At 43.4% G+C, this 15405-nt stretch overlaps 4 protein-coding genes, 1 long non-coding RNA gene and 2 pseudogenes across 6 annotated transcripts in view; 2 read left to right on the top strand and 5 right to left on the bottom strand.

Moving 5' to 3' along the window:
- The window catches only part of LOC147909096 (uncharacterized), a 32728-nt gene that overhangs the window by 6607 nt on the left and 10716 nt on the right, over positions 1 to 15405 (top strand). The window lies entirely within an intron of this gene.
- Positions 1227 to 2929, bottom strand: LOC105146068 (uncharacterized). Its single transcript, XM_087407677.1, has 4 exons — positions 2219 to 2929; positions 2057 to 2131; positions 1781 to 1967; positions 1227 to 1704 (listed from the first exon to the last, which is right to left on the bottom strand). Coding segments are annotated over exons 1-4 (318 nt in total). The 5' UTR covers positions 2273 to 2929; the 3' UTR covers positions 1227 to 1702.
- Positions 4194 to 4715, bottom strand: LOC147909101 (uncharacterized). The gene has a single exon (XM_087407676.1). It carries the CDS (start codon positions 4713 to 4715, stop codon positions 4194 to 4196), a length of 522 nt encoding a protein of 173 aa, XP_087263802.1.
- Positions 7240 to 11137, bottom strand: LOC147909099 (uncharacterized). Its single transcript, XM_087407675.1, has one exon. The coding sequence runs from the start codon at positions 11037 to 11039 to the stop codon at positions 10284 to 10286; it is 756 nt and encodes a 251-aa protein (XP_087263801.1). The 5' UTR covers positions 11040 to 11137; the 3' UTR covers positions 7240 to 10283.
- Positions 7755 to 8933, top strand: LOC147909100 (uncharacterized; annotated as a pseudogene).
- Positions 11152 to 12943, bottom strand: LOC147909098 (uncharacterized; annotated as a pseudogene).
- LOC147909097 (uncharacterized) lies at positions 12942 to 14074 on the bottom strand. The gene has a single exon (XM_087407673.1). It carries the CDS (start codon positions 14070 to 14072, stop codon positions 12942 to 12944), a length of 1131 nt encoding a protein of 376 aa, XP_087263799.1. The 5' UTR covers positions 14073 to 14074.

Here is a 15405-nt window from a genome sequence, read left to right as displayed (position 1 = left end):
CAGTGCGACACGATGCATCATTACAATTTTATTCGATAATACAAGGATGAGATATTGTACTGTATTGTACTGAGTCGCTTGTTATAAAGCACCCATAACCTTCTCTTATCAAAGGCAGACAATATTCTGCTACTACATTTTTTCTATTTTGTGGACAAAAAACACTATATAAATATATATATATACATATACACACATATACACACACACACACACACACACACACACACACACACACACACACATATATATATATATGGTTGAGTGTAGAACACTACTACACTACACTACATTGACAGTACTGTTGTCCGGCAATGATACTGTGAACGCGGGTCATACTGGTTACAGCTGATTGACTCGTATAACGCCGTTGTTTTCTACACATACAGCGTCACGCAAAATGATATATGTATGCATATATATATATATATATATATATATACATAATAGAGTTTTTTTACAATAACGTGGATTTAGATACGGTGAACGCCTTTTCTTAATTAGTCGCTAAGGAAAAGATAATGTGATCATGATATCGATTATGTATCTTTTTTCTTAGAGTGATAAATAAAAATTTTTATTTATCACTCTAAGAAAAAAGATACATAATCGATATCATGATCACATTATCTTTTCCTTAGCGACTAATTAAGAAAAGGCGTTCACCGTATCTAAATCCACGTTATTGTAAAAAAACTCTATTATCTTTGAAGTTCTATTATTGATACGTCACTTAAGTGTATTCTCCAGGTTTATTCCACTAAAAAAAAAAATACAAATAGATGACCAGATGTATGATGCGGTAAAGTAAAATTTTATATTACATTCTGTGGCACAAAAACGTGATCAGTAAGTCTTTGAAACTGAATGTATCATAAAAATAATAAAGTAATATTTTAAAAGTACATTACATTTAGTAAAATGCATTAAGTTATTAATATGATGTTCAATCACCATTATTAAGAAAATACAATATTATGTAGGAAGGAAAATATTTTCATGACAATTTACTGGAAGGTATGGTCGCAGCATGTTTCTTATACTATGACACTCTTGAGATACACGTCCACGCGTGAGCGGTTCGGCCGTCAAGCGTCGAGCGGTTGTGAAGGAAAAGTAGGCAGCATTTCAGAAATTGGTTCGAAATGCGCAACTAATTTCGAGCACATTGAAGTATACGTATATAATTTCTGAAATTTTATAAAAAGTATATTTAGAGTAATATGTTTATTAATAACGTTATTTATTAAATAAAAATTAATAAAGGAAAAAGCAAAATCGAACATAAGATCTCCAATATTCTGATTTTGCACCCAACGCCCGAGACCACGCTGAATTCTTGCAGATCACCTTGACGAACGCGATACATATAGAGTAGGAATAATAGGCGGGTTCTAACTCAGGTCCTCTGAGGGGAGCGCGGGGCGCGGGGATACTCATAGGCGCGGGGCAGTAAGCGCGGGGAATACTGGTAGGCGCGGGGAAGGGAGGGGAGGCGCTGGAAGTCCCAGCGCTATCGATGTTTACGTCCCGGTGCTATCGATGTTTACTGATGTGTCGCCATGTGCGGTGTCACGTATTATTGGGACCGCCGCCACCCATCATCGCAGACGCTGCCACCACTGCCGCCACCCCCGCCACAGGCACCAGTGCCACCACCACCGCCGCGTCCCCAAATTAAAAAAAATGATAGCCATCGTTTTTCTGTAAAACAAAAGCGTTACATTAGCATGTAACATATAAGAAGAGAAATTCACATATATAAATTTATGATACTTACAATTCCAGTCTTCCGGCTCCGGATCAGGCTCGTACGATCGGAGACCAAATAACTCTGCTAGGAAGAAATCCCTTTCTTCCCACATGTCTATTTGATTCTCCCGGTCGCACTCTCTTTCATTTCTTTTCATTCGCCAAGTGGCTATATTAATAAAGCCTCTGATTTGAATAAAATATGGAGATACAGGCTGAAAAAAAATGAACAAAATGAATTTAAAAGGAAAAAAGAAAAAAAATATAGAAAATAATAGAAAATAAATCTATTTGTTATACTTACTGAAGGGATAATTTGCACCCCCACCTCGTCCCGTAATTGTAGCCGGACTTGCGGCTCGTTGTCGACCATAAGGTACTGAAAAGTAAAAAAGATGCAAAATCACTAAAAAATGAAGCGCAAAAAATCACTAAAAAAATGTTTGATAAAAAAAAAACAACTTACCCCTTCCATGGGATACTCGTATCTAATTCGAATTAGATCTCGTAAGTTGCTCATCGTTGAAAAAATAATCTAAAAAAATCGACAAAATTTTTAAAAAAATACACAATATTATCACTTAATAAATAAACATATTCTACTATTTAGCGTAAATAGTAGAATACTTTTACACTTTGGGGAGAAAAAAAAATCACTATCGTTATATATTATCACGTTAACTTTTCACCAAAACTTTCACGTTAACTTTTTACCAAAACTTTCACTCGCATGCAAATTCAGCAAAAGACTGACGCTGAAAATCGATCTTCGGTGTGGTGTGGTATGGTCATGTACTTGGGACCACCGCTGCCGCAGACCCCCCGCATCCATCCTAAAGTGCTGTTGTGGTGTCATGTACTATTGGGACCGCAGCCTCCGCAGACCCTGCGTCTATCCCAAAAAAAAAAAAAAAAAATGTGTTTCAGGCAGTCACTGTGGAGTCCATCCCTAAATGCGTAGCAATATTATAACGCGAACAAGAAATATTAAGAAAAAAAGGAAGAAAAAAAAACCTATATAATAAAAAAATTCTTACCTTCTCCACACCCTCTCCCTCTCCGTCCTCCTCCTCATCCTCCGCTGAATTCTTAGTCCTCTTCCTCTTCCTCTTCTTCTTCCTCCACCGTCTTCTCATCCTTCTCTTCTTCCTCCACCGCCTTTTCCTCCTCCTCTTCTTCCTCCTCTTATTCCTCCTCTTATTCCTCCTCCTCTTCCTCCTCCTCCTCATCTTCCACTGAATTCTTATTCCTCTTCCTCTTCGTCCAAACCCTCATCGAAATTGTAGATGAGACAATTGAACACAATTCTATTAATGCTTACTCGCTTGAGATCGTCCGCCTCATCAGCAGCCTCGATAAGGCGATAGAACAGTCCTAATTCATCTACGCGTATTCGAGTGAGATCAATTATAATATTATTATGAATCTCCTCTAAGAAATAGGAGGAGACGCTCTCTTCTTCAGTTTCTCCTTCTTCCTCTTCCACTTCCTCTTCTTCCACTTCCTCTTCTTTCACTTCCTCTTCTTCTTCCACAGCCTCATCGAGATTGTCGAAGAGGTATTTGAGCGCAATTTTATTAACGCGCACATGCCTGAGATCGTCCACCTCATCAGCAATTTCAATGATCCGATGGAACAGTTCTAATTGATGTACGTGTAGTTGAGTGAGATCTACAAGTATGATATCACTTTGACTCTCCTCTGAGAAAGAGGAGGAGGAGGAGGAGGAGGAGGAGGAAACGCTCTCCTCTTTAGTTTCTTCTTCCACTTCCTCTTTAGTTTCTTCTTCTACTTTCTCTTTCATTTCCTCTTCCTTCACAGCCTTATCGAGATTGTCGATGAGGTGTTTGAACGCAACTCTATTGATGCACATGCCTGTGATCATCCACCTTGGCAATGAGGCGATTGAACACTCCTAATTGATCTATATTTAATTTAGTGAGATCAATGATATTATTCTCAATATCCTCTAAGAAAGAGGAGGAGGAGGAGGCAGTTTCCTCAACTTTTTGTTGTTTTTGCATGTTATAACTGCACAATAAAAAATTATCATTTCACTTAATCACAGAAAATGTGCAACAATATTCTATCATTAACATTAAAATAGTAGAATATTGTTGCACATTGGGGGGGGGGGAAATATCACTCACGTCTTAACACATCTTGCGCGCGGAGAAAGCAGAACAAAGACTGACATTGAGAATCGATCTTCGCCGTTGAGAAGCGAGCCTAGGATCTATAGGGGTGGGAGGCAGTTGTATATAAAACACTTTAGATCATAAGTGCCGTCACGAAAAGTTATCGCTATAGCGCGTCGAGATATAGGATGAATGGATGGATGGATGGATAGATGGATGGGAAGTAAAGAAAGTACATATATATATATAATGATATGAACAAAAAAAATTTTTTATTCACATATTATTACATCATTTCTTTTTTTACGTATTAAAAACTAAAGCCAATAGCTCGCAATCGACGAGCTGATGTTTGTTAAAAATATCACTATCGCGTATAGCATTTTTGGACGCGATGGAGAATCGCGTATACTTGACATCAACTGTATCGACGAGTCGGGTTAATCGTTCGAACGTTACATCGATACATTCGTCAAACTCAAACATACGTCGTAGCGTCGTTTCGGTCATCATCATGCGTACGGACGAAGAATTGAGACGTACGAGCGTAGCATCGTTCAGCATGCAAACGCTGACGGTTAACGGTCCAACACTTATAAAATTGTCTTTATATTCATTTCGCAGCATCTTGTAAACATTCCATCGCTGCTCGTAGAAACTTTTCCACGTTTCGAGAGACAGCAGCAGTTCATGTCCGCGATGATCTCCCAGGGCGATCTCCACGTAACTCGGAGGACCAACGTTGATTCCAATTTCCAAAAATTTATAGCCCGTAGTCGTCAGATCGTAACGTCTACCCAATAAACGCATCTTACGATGCTCCATACTGTGTATATATATATAATGTTAAAAAAAAAAACCGACCTTGTAAAGGATACATTATCTCTCTGCGTACGCTCCGTTCCGTTCAGCACGAGCATTTCACGCTCACGTTATTACTGTCGCCGTCGTACGTGCAATCTAACGGTGATCTCTTCTCCTCGAAAATCGAGCAATCGTCCGTTTTGATCGACGATGCGTATCGTTAGATCTGTAATGCTCCGTGCGATGATCGGCAGGTAAATGATTTGCGTCGGCCTCTCCGATATCTTATATCCTGGCGCCACGCTCGGCGAAAATTCATGTATCGTGTGCACGCTTTTGCCGTTGCTGTATGCACCCGCGGTCACGTTGCACTCTACGCGGATAACGTTTACATTCATTATGTTGATCGACACTTCCGATTCGTGCCACCTTCGCGGCTGCAGTATACGCTTCGACGAGAATCCCAGCAGCGATCCAATGCTGTTGGACTTGTCAAAGTTTATTCTGTACGCACATCTAATCTCACATTTCATCGTGTTGTAGTTTGCGCGGAGCGTAATCGGGTATTCTTCACCCTCATCATTATCATCATCATCAGTGTTATTGTTATTGTCATCACCCACTACATCAACGGTTTCAAGTGCGTCGCGGTGCGGACGTTTTCGTAAAATCGCGCGTTTCAGAAATTCATTTATATCTCGCACTTCGTACGAACCCTCGGGAATTGTAATTTCCACGTCGTCTTTGGTGAAATAAAATTTGTTGTTCGATTCGTTCACGTTCGGTATCGTGTGATAAGTCTCAAAAATCGCCAAACCGAGCTCGTAATCTCCGTCACTCAAATCTATGGCGGGAAAGTAATTCGCCGCGAGGACGGTGCTCTTTCCGCTCAGCGTAAGCGTCAACGACATGATGGAAAAAGCGTTCGACTAATACTAAGATTTCACAGCACCTCGTCGAGCTTTTTAAATTCACGCGCGTCTACCGTTTGCAGAAACCGCAGACACATCTGTCCGCAGAAACTCTGATCGTACGTCTGATAAGACGTGCGATTGTACTCTATCGCCATAGCGTCGTTCTCGAAATATCGCACCAGTTCCTTAGGTGGTCGAAGATTACCGAAACTGTCAAAATACATGACGCGATTGTTCCTCTTCGCGCTACCCAGTGAGTACCAGGCCCCGTCGCATCGTCCAGATTCACGATACCGCTTTCGTTTCGGCGCACACCGCTCGTCGGTAACGCGTTACGCATGAAAACGCCTCTAAAGTATTGTACACGCATACGTCTCGCGAGCTCGTTCAATTGTACATTGGTAGTTGCGCCAGACGGCATTTTTATCGTCTTTTTGACGTTTTTTTTTTTCTTTGTAGCTACGCCCTGTCCATGTTTGTATGGACCGAGATACAGTCCGCGTCCATATTTGTACGGAGCGAGATACAGTCCACGACCCTGTTCCATCGCGCGATCGTGACGTTGCAGCTCTTCGAGCTGACATCGCGCGGTTTTGCTATCGTTTACTGCTTTCGCCACGCTGGCTGCTCCGCCGATCAAGGACCCGAGTGCACCCAACATTGGTAGAAACGGTAACGCACCGCCTCGTTTCGCCGTCGAAAGTATCCGCTTTTTCGTCGCCTTTTTTTTCGTCGTTTTCTTCTTCGGTTTCATGCCTATGCCGATCTTGGTCTTGGCTTTCATCGCTGTCCAGACGGCAGCTGCGGCGGCTCTCTCGCTCAGAGCCGAATCTCTCGCGACGACGCGTCCTAGCGCTTTATCGGCGAGTACCTTGTCCGCCGTGTGTCTATCGGTGAGATCGTTGCTTCGAGAATACGTAATGTCGTGTTCTCGGCACGCCGTGTCCAGCGGATTTATGCCCGCGTCACCTCTGGTTAATCGTTTCGTAAGTTGAGTGCCCGGACCGCAAAACTGATAACCCGGAATATGTAACTCGAAAGGAAGCGCGTTTATCGCTCGATTTAGCAGACTGCCGCGCGACGTCGACATTCGCTACAATCCTTTATCTTCGGTGTAGGGCCGTCGATATGCGTCCGCTGCCACGGCTGATTGTAGTGTTCGTCGCAGCGACGATAAGTTCGAACCTCCGAATCTGCCTTCACGTGTTCCGGAAGCTTGTCCCAGACGTGTTCGATGTATTCACCGTACATGCGTAAGAGTACGACCTTCGGTATATATTGTAACTGCTCGGCGCTCAAATCTCGAATATCGGAAGGATGACACAGCGCGAGATACATTTTGCTACTGCGCGATTCGCGGATTCGCGCACCTTTAAATAATCGTTTGAGAGCGCGTAATCTTTAGTGTGAGCATGAAATTCGTGCTGCAACCGCTGACGATATGTGTCACAAACTGTGACGTGAAATGGCAAATGATGGGAGGCAGTGCGGAGAAGCGCAAGCACGGCGAAATGCTGCCGAGTACTATACGCGCGATCATTTGCGGCCCGTCGAATTGTGGTAAAACCAACGTTCTTATAAGTTTGCTCGAGAGTCCAAATGGCGTACGTTTCGAGAACGTGTACGTCTACTCGAAATCACTGCAACAGCCAAAGTATCGATATCTCGAAAATTTATTTACATCTATCGATGAAATCGGCTACTTTACCTTTTCCAACAATAGCGACATCGTTCCACCGAACGAGGCGCGCCCAAATTCTATTTTTATCTTTGACGTGGCATGCGACAAGCAGGATGCGGTGAGAGAATATTTTTCGATGGGTCGCCACGCGAACGTTGACTGCTTCTATCTTTGTCAGACGTACGCGAGGATACCTAAACATCTGATACGTGACAACGCGAACCTGCTGATCCTGTTCAAACAGGATTGTACCAACTTGAAACACGTTTACAATGATCACGTGAACACCGACATGTCTTACGACGAATTTTGCACGTTGTGTAGTGACTGTTGGCAAAAAAAATATGGATTTTTAGTAATAGACAAGGATAGTGCACTTAAAGACGGGAGATACAGAAAGGGATTTAACGAGTTCGCAATACTGTAACGTGACTAGTCGTTGTTGATACTTCGCCAGAGACGAATATGGCTGATGTGCGCGAGCGTGAAAAAATCGCGAGAGAGATCGAGAAGACGAGCGAGTCGATCCGCAAGAAACATCGCGCTCTGAAAACCGGTAGAATCGAGGAAGACATGGCACTGAACAGACATTTTAAGCCTATTATCAAACCGCTGCGACAAATCGTTAACAGCCCCGGTGTGCACGCGATAAAGAGACAGTCGCGCGACGATGACGCAGCGTCTGCCTCCAAACGCGAGAGGAAGGAAGAAGAAGAGGAGAAGGAGGAGGAAGAGGGAGAGAAAGAGAGTGAGACGTTCGAGCGTTCCGCGATTTCGGATAAATCCGATGATCGATCGCACGATCGTGTACAGCCGATAACCTCTACTCCGCGTACGATGATCGTACCAACGATAGAATCGTTGGATAACGTTTTCGAAACGACGGACGACTCGCTAGCAACAAAGGTTCAAAAGTCAGTTGCAAACGTCGGAAGGTCGAGAGGCGTTGCAAGCTGGCTTGGGTCCGCTGGGTCAAAAGTACGTCGAGGCTGTCCTGAGGGGAGCGCGAGATAAACAGAAGAGTGGTATAGATTATGTATACGGCGTTTAGCTACACAAGGATGGATTGATGTTTGGCAATAAATGTTTCGACGTGGATGATGCTGACAACATAATTATCGACGGCGTACGATACGCCGGTTCACCTGGTCTTTACGAGTTAATTTTCAAGAGAATTCCCGACGATCTCCTTTACACGGAAGACGATATGAACAAATACAAGAGCATGCTGCTGGCGACGAATGCGCACAAACACAAGCATCATTCGCAGGGCCGATTATTGAGCAACAGGGGATACAAGTACAAATACGTAATCGCGCCGTTGATGTCGATCACACCCAAGAAACAGAAGAAGAAATCTGGAAAGGGATTACCTCACGCAATGACATTAAATGACAATGCGATCGATTACGTGCACTGGGACGATCCCAACGAGCTGGTGGATCGTCTACGATTGCTCGACGCTTCGCACCGAGCGGGCAACAACGCTCACGACAACGAGATGCTATCGATTATCGAAGAACTTCGCGAAGCCGGTCTTATTATAAATTAAATTGTGTATCGACGAAACGAGTCAGTCGAATGGCGTCAGCGAGAAAAAATACTTTTGGTCTTTGTATTACACGTCGAATCATGAAAAAGAAATCCAGCGAAAAGAGAAAAATTAGCTCGGAGAGACATCGACTGGTCGAGGAATTGCACGCTCCGGCGAGAAATTTTCCACGAAGACGCGTCATAGTTCGAGGATATGACGATTTATGGCAGGCTGATATTGTCGAGATGCATCCGTACTCGAGTTTCAACAGAGGCCACCACTACATATTCACCGTCATCGATGTGTTGAGCAAGTATGCGTGGGCCGTACCGCTCAAGAGCAAGAGTGGAAGCGAGACGACTGATGCTATTGTTGAGATAATTCGAGCAAGTGGAAGATGTCCTAAAAATTTACAAACGGATATGGGGAAGGAGTTTTACAACGTTGGTGTGCAGAAAATCTTGAAAAAACACAACGTTAATCACTATTCTACGTATTCGACATTGAAAGCGTCGGTAGTCGAGCGGTTCAATCGTACGCTTAAAAGTGACATGTGGAAGATGTTTACACTCAACGGCAATTACAAGTGGATCGACGAGCTGCCGCGTCTCGTATCAGATTACAATGCGCGCAAGCATCGCACTATCGGCATGCGACCCGCCAACGTAACTCCCGCGATCGCCGAAAGACTCTTGGACACGGTGTACAGCGTGATAAAAATCGCTGGTCCAGCAAAATTCAAAGTGGGCGATTCGGTACGCGTGAGCAAGTACAAGACGACTTTTGAGAAGGGTTATACATCAAATTGGACCACCGAGGTGTTTACGATCGTTAAAGTGCAGCGTACCAATCCCGTAACCTATCTACTCGAAGACTATCGCGGAAAATCCATCGCTGGTGCGTTCTACGAGCACGAGTTGCATCGCGCTACTCATCCGGACGTGTATCTCGTGGAGAAAGTACTGCGCAGGAAGGGAGACAAGGTGTACGTCAAGTGGCTGGATCGCACAATTCATGAATACACAAAAACAATGTCATTTGATAAAATTTTTTTTCGCATATTTTTTTCTACATGTAAAAAAAATATATCAATATAAGTATATACAAAATATAAGTATATAAACGTTTTTTTTTTATTACTTCCCATTCATCATCATCATCTTCGTTTTGGAGTATACAAAATGTATAATTATTTGTAACAATTTATGTATGGAGCAGCATAAATGATAAAAAACATAACACATAAAATAAGTAAAGTAAATTAGAATACTAATATATATATAATAACTACTAGTATATATAAACGTATATAAATGTTAAAAACATGCGGTATGTATTATATGAAAGTACAATAATCGTAATACATAAAAAATAATACTTGTATAAATGTAAAAAAAGTGTAAAGTACAATAGTAATACATATAATAGCAACATATAATATACACAATACATATGTTGTATTACAAAGGTATCCGCCAATGTCCCCATGGTAACGTCTCCGTCGAGTCCGGTACGACGTATCGTTTGTCGTCGTATGGACTCAGAGCGATTTTCGATTGGGATATCGTGTTCACCTCGTGTAATTTAGATCGTATACACGATTGACGGCGAGTCATTTCAATTTCTTCGTTCAAACATCGCGTGTAATCGTCGAACGTTATCGTTCGCGCTACGACGTTATTCTTTACGCCTTTCGCCTTTTTAATGTCCTTCTTGCCATCCACTCTCGCCGCGTACATCTTCGCTCTAAGTCCAACAAATTCGGTCATTAATACACCGTTGTTTTCATCCTTCATCAGGCCGAGTACTTTTTTGTTCGCGAGAGGCATATCGTACACGTTGTCTGCAGGATAATCGCTCGTGTCGAATCTAGCGATATCACGTTTCATAGTCTCGTAAACATTGTCGCATTCTATATAGTAAATGAGACTATCCGTGTCGGTGTACATGATCTTGCATTTGTCGCGATACATCGGTGACATGTACTCGTGATGAAATTCGTACAAACAGACTTTCGATATGTCAAGTATGCACATACCCACATAAATCGGCTTGTTGAATTTTACCTCGAGTTTGCGCATTTCGACTGCAATCAAATTTTCCGCAAAGACGCTGCAGCTGTGGAAATTCGGTTTCGCGATCATTGTCTCCGCGCAGTATCGTCCATCCCATTTTGTCATTAATTTTACATCGACGTGGTTGCGCACATTCTTCATGGTCTTATCAAATACCGCGTTGTTTATTAGTTTATACAAATTTTTTCGAAATCGTTTCTCGCCTTCTAAATTGTGTACTGAATTTAATGTAATCGCGGAACCATGGAGATTGCGCGAATTGTAATACTCGATGGATCTTTGTTACGCGAAGACCGTGACGAGTACATTGCTGCAGGTTGCTGTAATGGATGACGTAACGCTGTTTATCGTACAACGTCGCTAGAAGTTTATCTTCGCGCTTGCTAGGCGGTTTATCGCGCGTTGGACAGAAAGGTAGGTCAGTGTGTCGGTCGTGTAGAGCTGCGGATATTCGAGATCAACCTCGAGAATATAACCGGTAGGTGAATCCGGAGCGATCGCGCTCACGTCAAAGTTCGCAACGTCTTCGACCCACCGAAATTCGGTGTATGGTAAAGGTTGACACATCGCCCACCCGTACAGATTATTGACATCGTAGTACATCAAGTACGACGACGATTTCGACGGATCGAACGAACACATGTATTTGTTATTAGCCTGCGCGTATCTGCCGGAGCATTGACTGAGGCCACCGCGTATACCGCGCTCGATGAACATGACCATATCAATGTCAGTGAACAACTCGAATCTTATGCGTGTAAATTTCAGCATGGCGTCCCACATGAAACCTGGCAATGTATAGTAATGCGCGGGATCGAGACAGTAACTCGCGATGCAGCTATTGCGGAAATTTTCGAAAATGTCTGCTAATAACAAGACATCAGTTTTCAAGTACAGATCACTGTACTAGCCGAGCGTTCGAATGGAGAATCGCTTCCAGATGTTCGCGGCGTGAGCGTAATCGCTCTCGGATACTGTATCGCCTGTCAACGAACTGAAAAATAATTCGTGAGGTGGTACGCGCGTGTCCTGCAATTTTTCAACACAATCAATGTACTCGTACGGAAAGACACCTTTTCGTGTGAGTAATTCAAATTCTTCATCCGATAATGTTGGAAATTCGGAATGTACAATTTTTAATTTATCTTTATCAAGATACGACGCCAATTTATCAAGGCTTGCATTTAAAAATTTGAAAGAATCAATGAATCTTAATTTTATGCAATTTTTCTGAAAATTCTTTTCATTTGCGTCTTTGGTGCTATCGACATGTTTAGTGAATGAAATATATATTTCTTTAGTTATCGGTAGTATATCTACATGTCCATCGTACGCGGCAGCAATTTCCTTAATTATAAAATGTGCGTCGTAGCCCGATAAATTGTGAAAAACGATCGGAATATAAAATGAATTTTTATAATTTAAATTACAATTCGAATGCGCTGGACCACGATATCTACCGGTGAGATGACAATGATCGCGGACCCTCGTATCGTCCGGCGCGAACGGTTTCTCACAAATATGACAACGCGTCGCGCTACGGTATGCCTCCAATTGTTCTTTCAATAACGTTTCCATGGGTACGTTGGCGGATACTATATTTTTCACTCGATGCGCCAAATCGTTGAGTTGTCGCGCGAACCACGCTATACAGTCTTCATCGCGATGGAAGTGATACGACGATAACACGTCATCGTACGCACATCGCACGTAATAGCCTATGCTAAACGCGTCATGCTGTTGATACGCGTACGATGATGCGTCTTCCTTGTCAGATTTCGTCTTGCGTAAGACGCATTCCAGATCGGCGTAGACGATGAACTCGTTCTCGATTGTTATAGTTGTCGAATTCGAGCCATCTGTCGTCCTCGCTCGGCAGTCGGATAGCGGAGTCGTTCATCTTCTCGCAATCCATTACGTGCGACTGCAATTTTTCGTTGGCACTGAAATAGTGCAAGCATCTGAAAAAAGAAAAAATTATAACTATTATCATTATTTTATTAGTAAGATGAAAAATTATAATAATTTTTTTTTCATGTATACTTACCGATCGCAGAAAAATTTCCTGTTCTTTTTCCCACTAATCTGCGAGCTCACGAGACGGGATAGGTTTTTTATCCACGCAAAATGTCCAACACCGTTGCGTGGATCTTGCACGTACAACACGTTGACGTGTTTCTTCTTCTTTTCATTGATGAGTCGCAGAGGAAGAATCTGTTTATTCTCGATGCCGTACACGTTGATCGACACCGCGTTTAACTGTTCAAATTTATAAATATCTTTTAAAGTCACTGGAAACTCAATGTTTGCGAGATTCAGTACTGTCGTATAATGCGGATACGACGATTCCCGATCCATATTCTTTTCAGCCGGATACAGCGCGGCGACCACCGACCACGCGAAGCACGCATTGTCCGTTGAACGCACACTGATCACCTCTCGTTTCGTCGCTATTTCTCGTGGCACTTTGATGTGACATCCCGCGTGCATTGGATTATGCTTATTCACATTCACTATCAAATTGAGGATTCGCGACAATGCCCATCCGCTGTCACGTTCCTGGAATTCTTCGAGCGATGCTAGGATAGGCTCGATGACACGCTGCTCGTACCACTCGCGCAAATCGGTGTATCGATATATCTCGTTGTTCTTTGTAATTATGCTCTTATGAGCACGTTTATCCTTCGTCGCGAACTCACCGTTGAACGCGGTGTTCACTTTTACGCTACCGTGTCTTTCTACAGTGTCTCGTACACGCTCGAACACTATTTCTCTCGCATCTTCCAAAAACCGCCGCGGCTCAATGTGATTAGAGTTTATCACAGCACCTGTCGATATACGGCTTTCAAACGCGGCGTCGATCTCTCGCCAGACGAGAGATCTTTCGTCGCGACTCGCGTACTCGCCATTCGCGTACTCGCCACTCGCGTACTCGCCACCAACGTGCACGAAACGTCGCTTCAATTCCAACTTTGCACCCGCGAGTCGCGCGATTCTCGTCACCGCAGATTGTCTGTATCCAATGGTGAGACGCGGACGCTTGGCACGACAAAGTTCTTCGAGCTGCTCGATGCATTCGTCGCATCGTTGCAGCCATGAGAAACACTCCACCAGAGTAGCGACCTGGCTGCACTGTTCCAACAGTTCGCGTTCTACTCGTTCGTAGTTTTCCATGTTTTTTTAATGTGTGCAAAGTGGACACATGCTGCATAAGAATATAATGTACAAAGGTAGTCTGCAATTGGTGAACGACCAACCGTCTAGCCTACCGAAAGAACCGGTCTCATGCACCCTGACGTGATACATTCCTCCATCGTTAATGTCAGCTATACGAATCATGTATGATGTGCATACGGTTAAAGAACCACCCGTTGTATAATAATTGTGGATCACACAGTGCTTAGTACGGGCATTCAATGTACGAATTTCTGGAGATGACACGAATTTTTCTACGCGATCCATTTCATATTCGCTCATATCACTAGTACATCCACTATCGTCGGACAGTATTTCTTCGTCGGACGACTCTTGGTTCATTATATTCTCAAAGTCTATTTCCACTTCATCAAACACTTCGTCTCTAATATTCGCGAACTGTTCCTCATCCACATTTCTAATATATTCTGCTACGTCGATTCTGTCCTCAATGTTACCGATATTCTCGAACTCTACATCGTCCATTATGTCCTCAAATTCTATTTCCAATGCTTCAAATAACTTGTCTGCATTTACATCATCCATGTCCTCAATGTCTGCATGATATCAGCCATACTTTTCACATTACACTTATTGCGATTCGGTAATTTTTAAAAACGTCAACTGAGATGCCGCGCGCTTATGACCCATTATATATTCTACTTGCGACTTCTTTGTCCCTTTGTCTACCCTCCCTATCCCTTGAGTTGCAGCATCGGCGATGTGTCACCGATCTCTTCTTACAAAAATATCGTTATCAGTTTCTCTCTTAACGCATCGCGATGTGTTACCTGATCTCACGGTTCTTCCTAGATAAATATCATTATCAACGACTTTGAAAGAAAGAACTGTGAGAATGCAGTATGATTTCATTATCATCATCTATCCCTCATTGAAGGCGCTTTATGTAGCAGCCGATACATCGATGATGTGCCACTTCTAGACAAACCACGTTATAGTGGACGCATTTTTGGGGTGAGTGTTGGGGCAGTGATCTCACAACGCATTTTTTTGTTTTTGGGATAGACGCGGGGTCCGCGGCGACAGTTCGAAACGCACTTAGGGTGGACGCGGGGTCCGCGGCGGCGGTGGTGGCACTGATGCCTGCGGTGGGGTGGCGGCGGTGGCGGCAGCGTCTGCGGTGATGGGTGGCGGCGGTCCCAATAATACGTGACACCATAACATAGCGATACGTATCATCATATCAGTAAACACTGATAGCGCCGGGACTTCCCGCGCCTCCCTCTCCCTTCCCCGCGCCTACCAGTACCCCCCGCGCCCCGCGCTCCCCTCAGAGGACCTGAGTTAGAAC

The sequence above is a fragment of the Acromyrmex echinatior genome, chromosome 7, assembly GCF_024713525.1.
Source record: "Acromyrmex echinatior isolate Ae372 chromosome 7, ASM2471352v2, whole genome shotgun sequence".
NCBI lineage: Eukaryota > Metazoa > Arthropoda > Insecta > Hymenoptera > Formicidae > Acromyrmex > Acromyrmex echinatior.
Note: the sequence above shows the minus strand (reverse complement) of the source record. Positions and strands in the feature narration are given on the sequence as shown.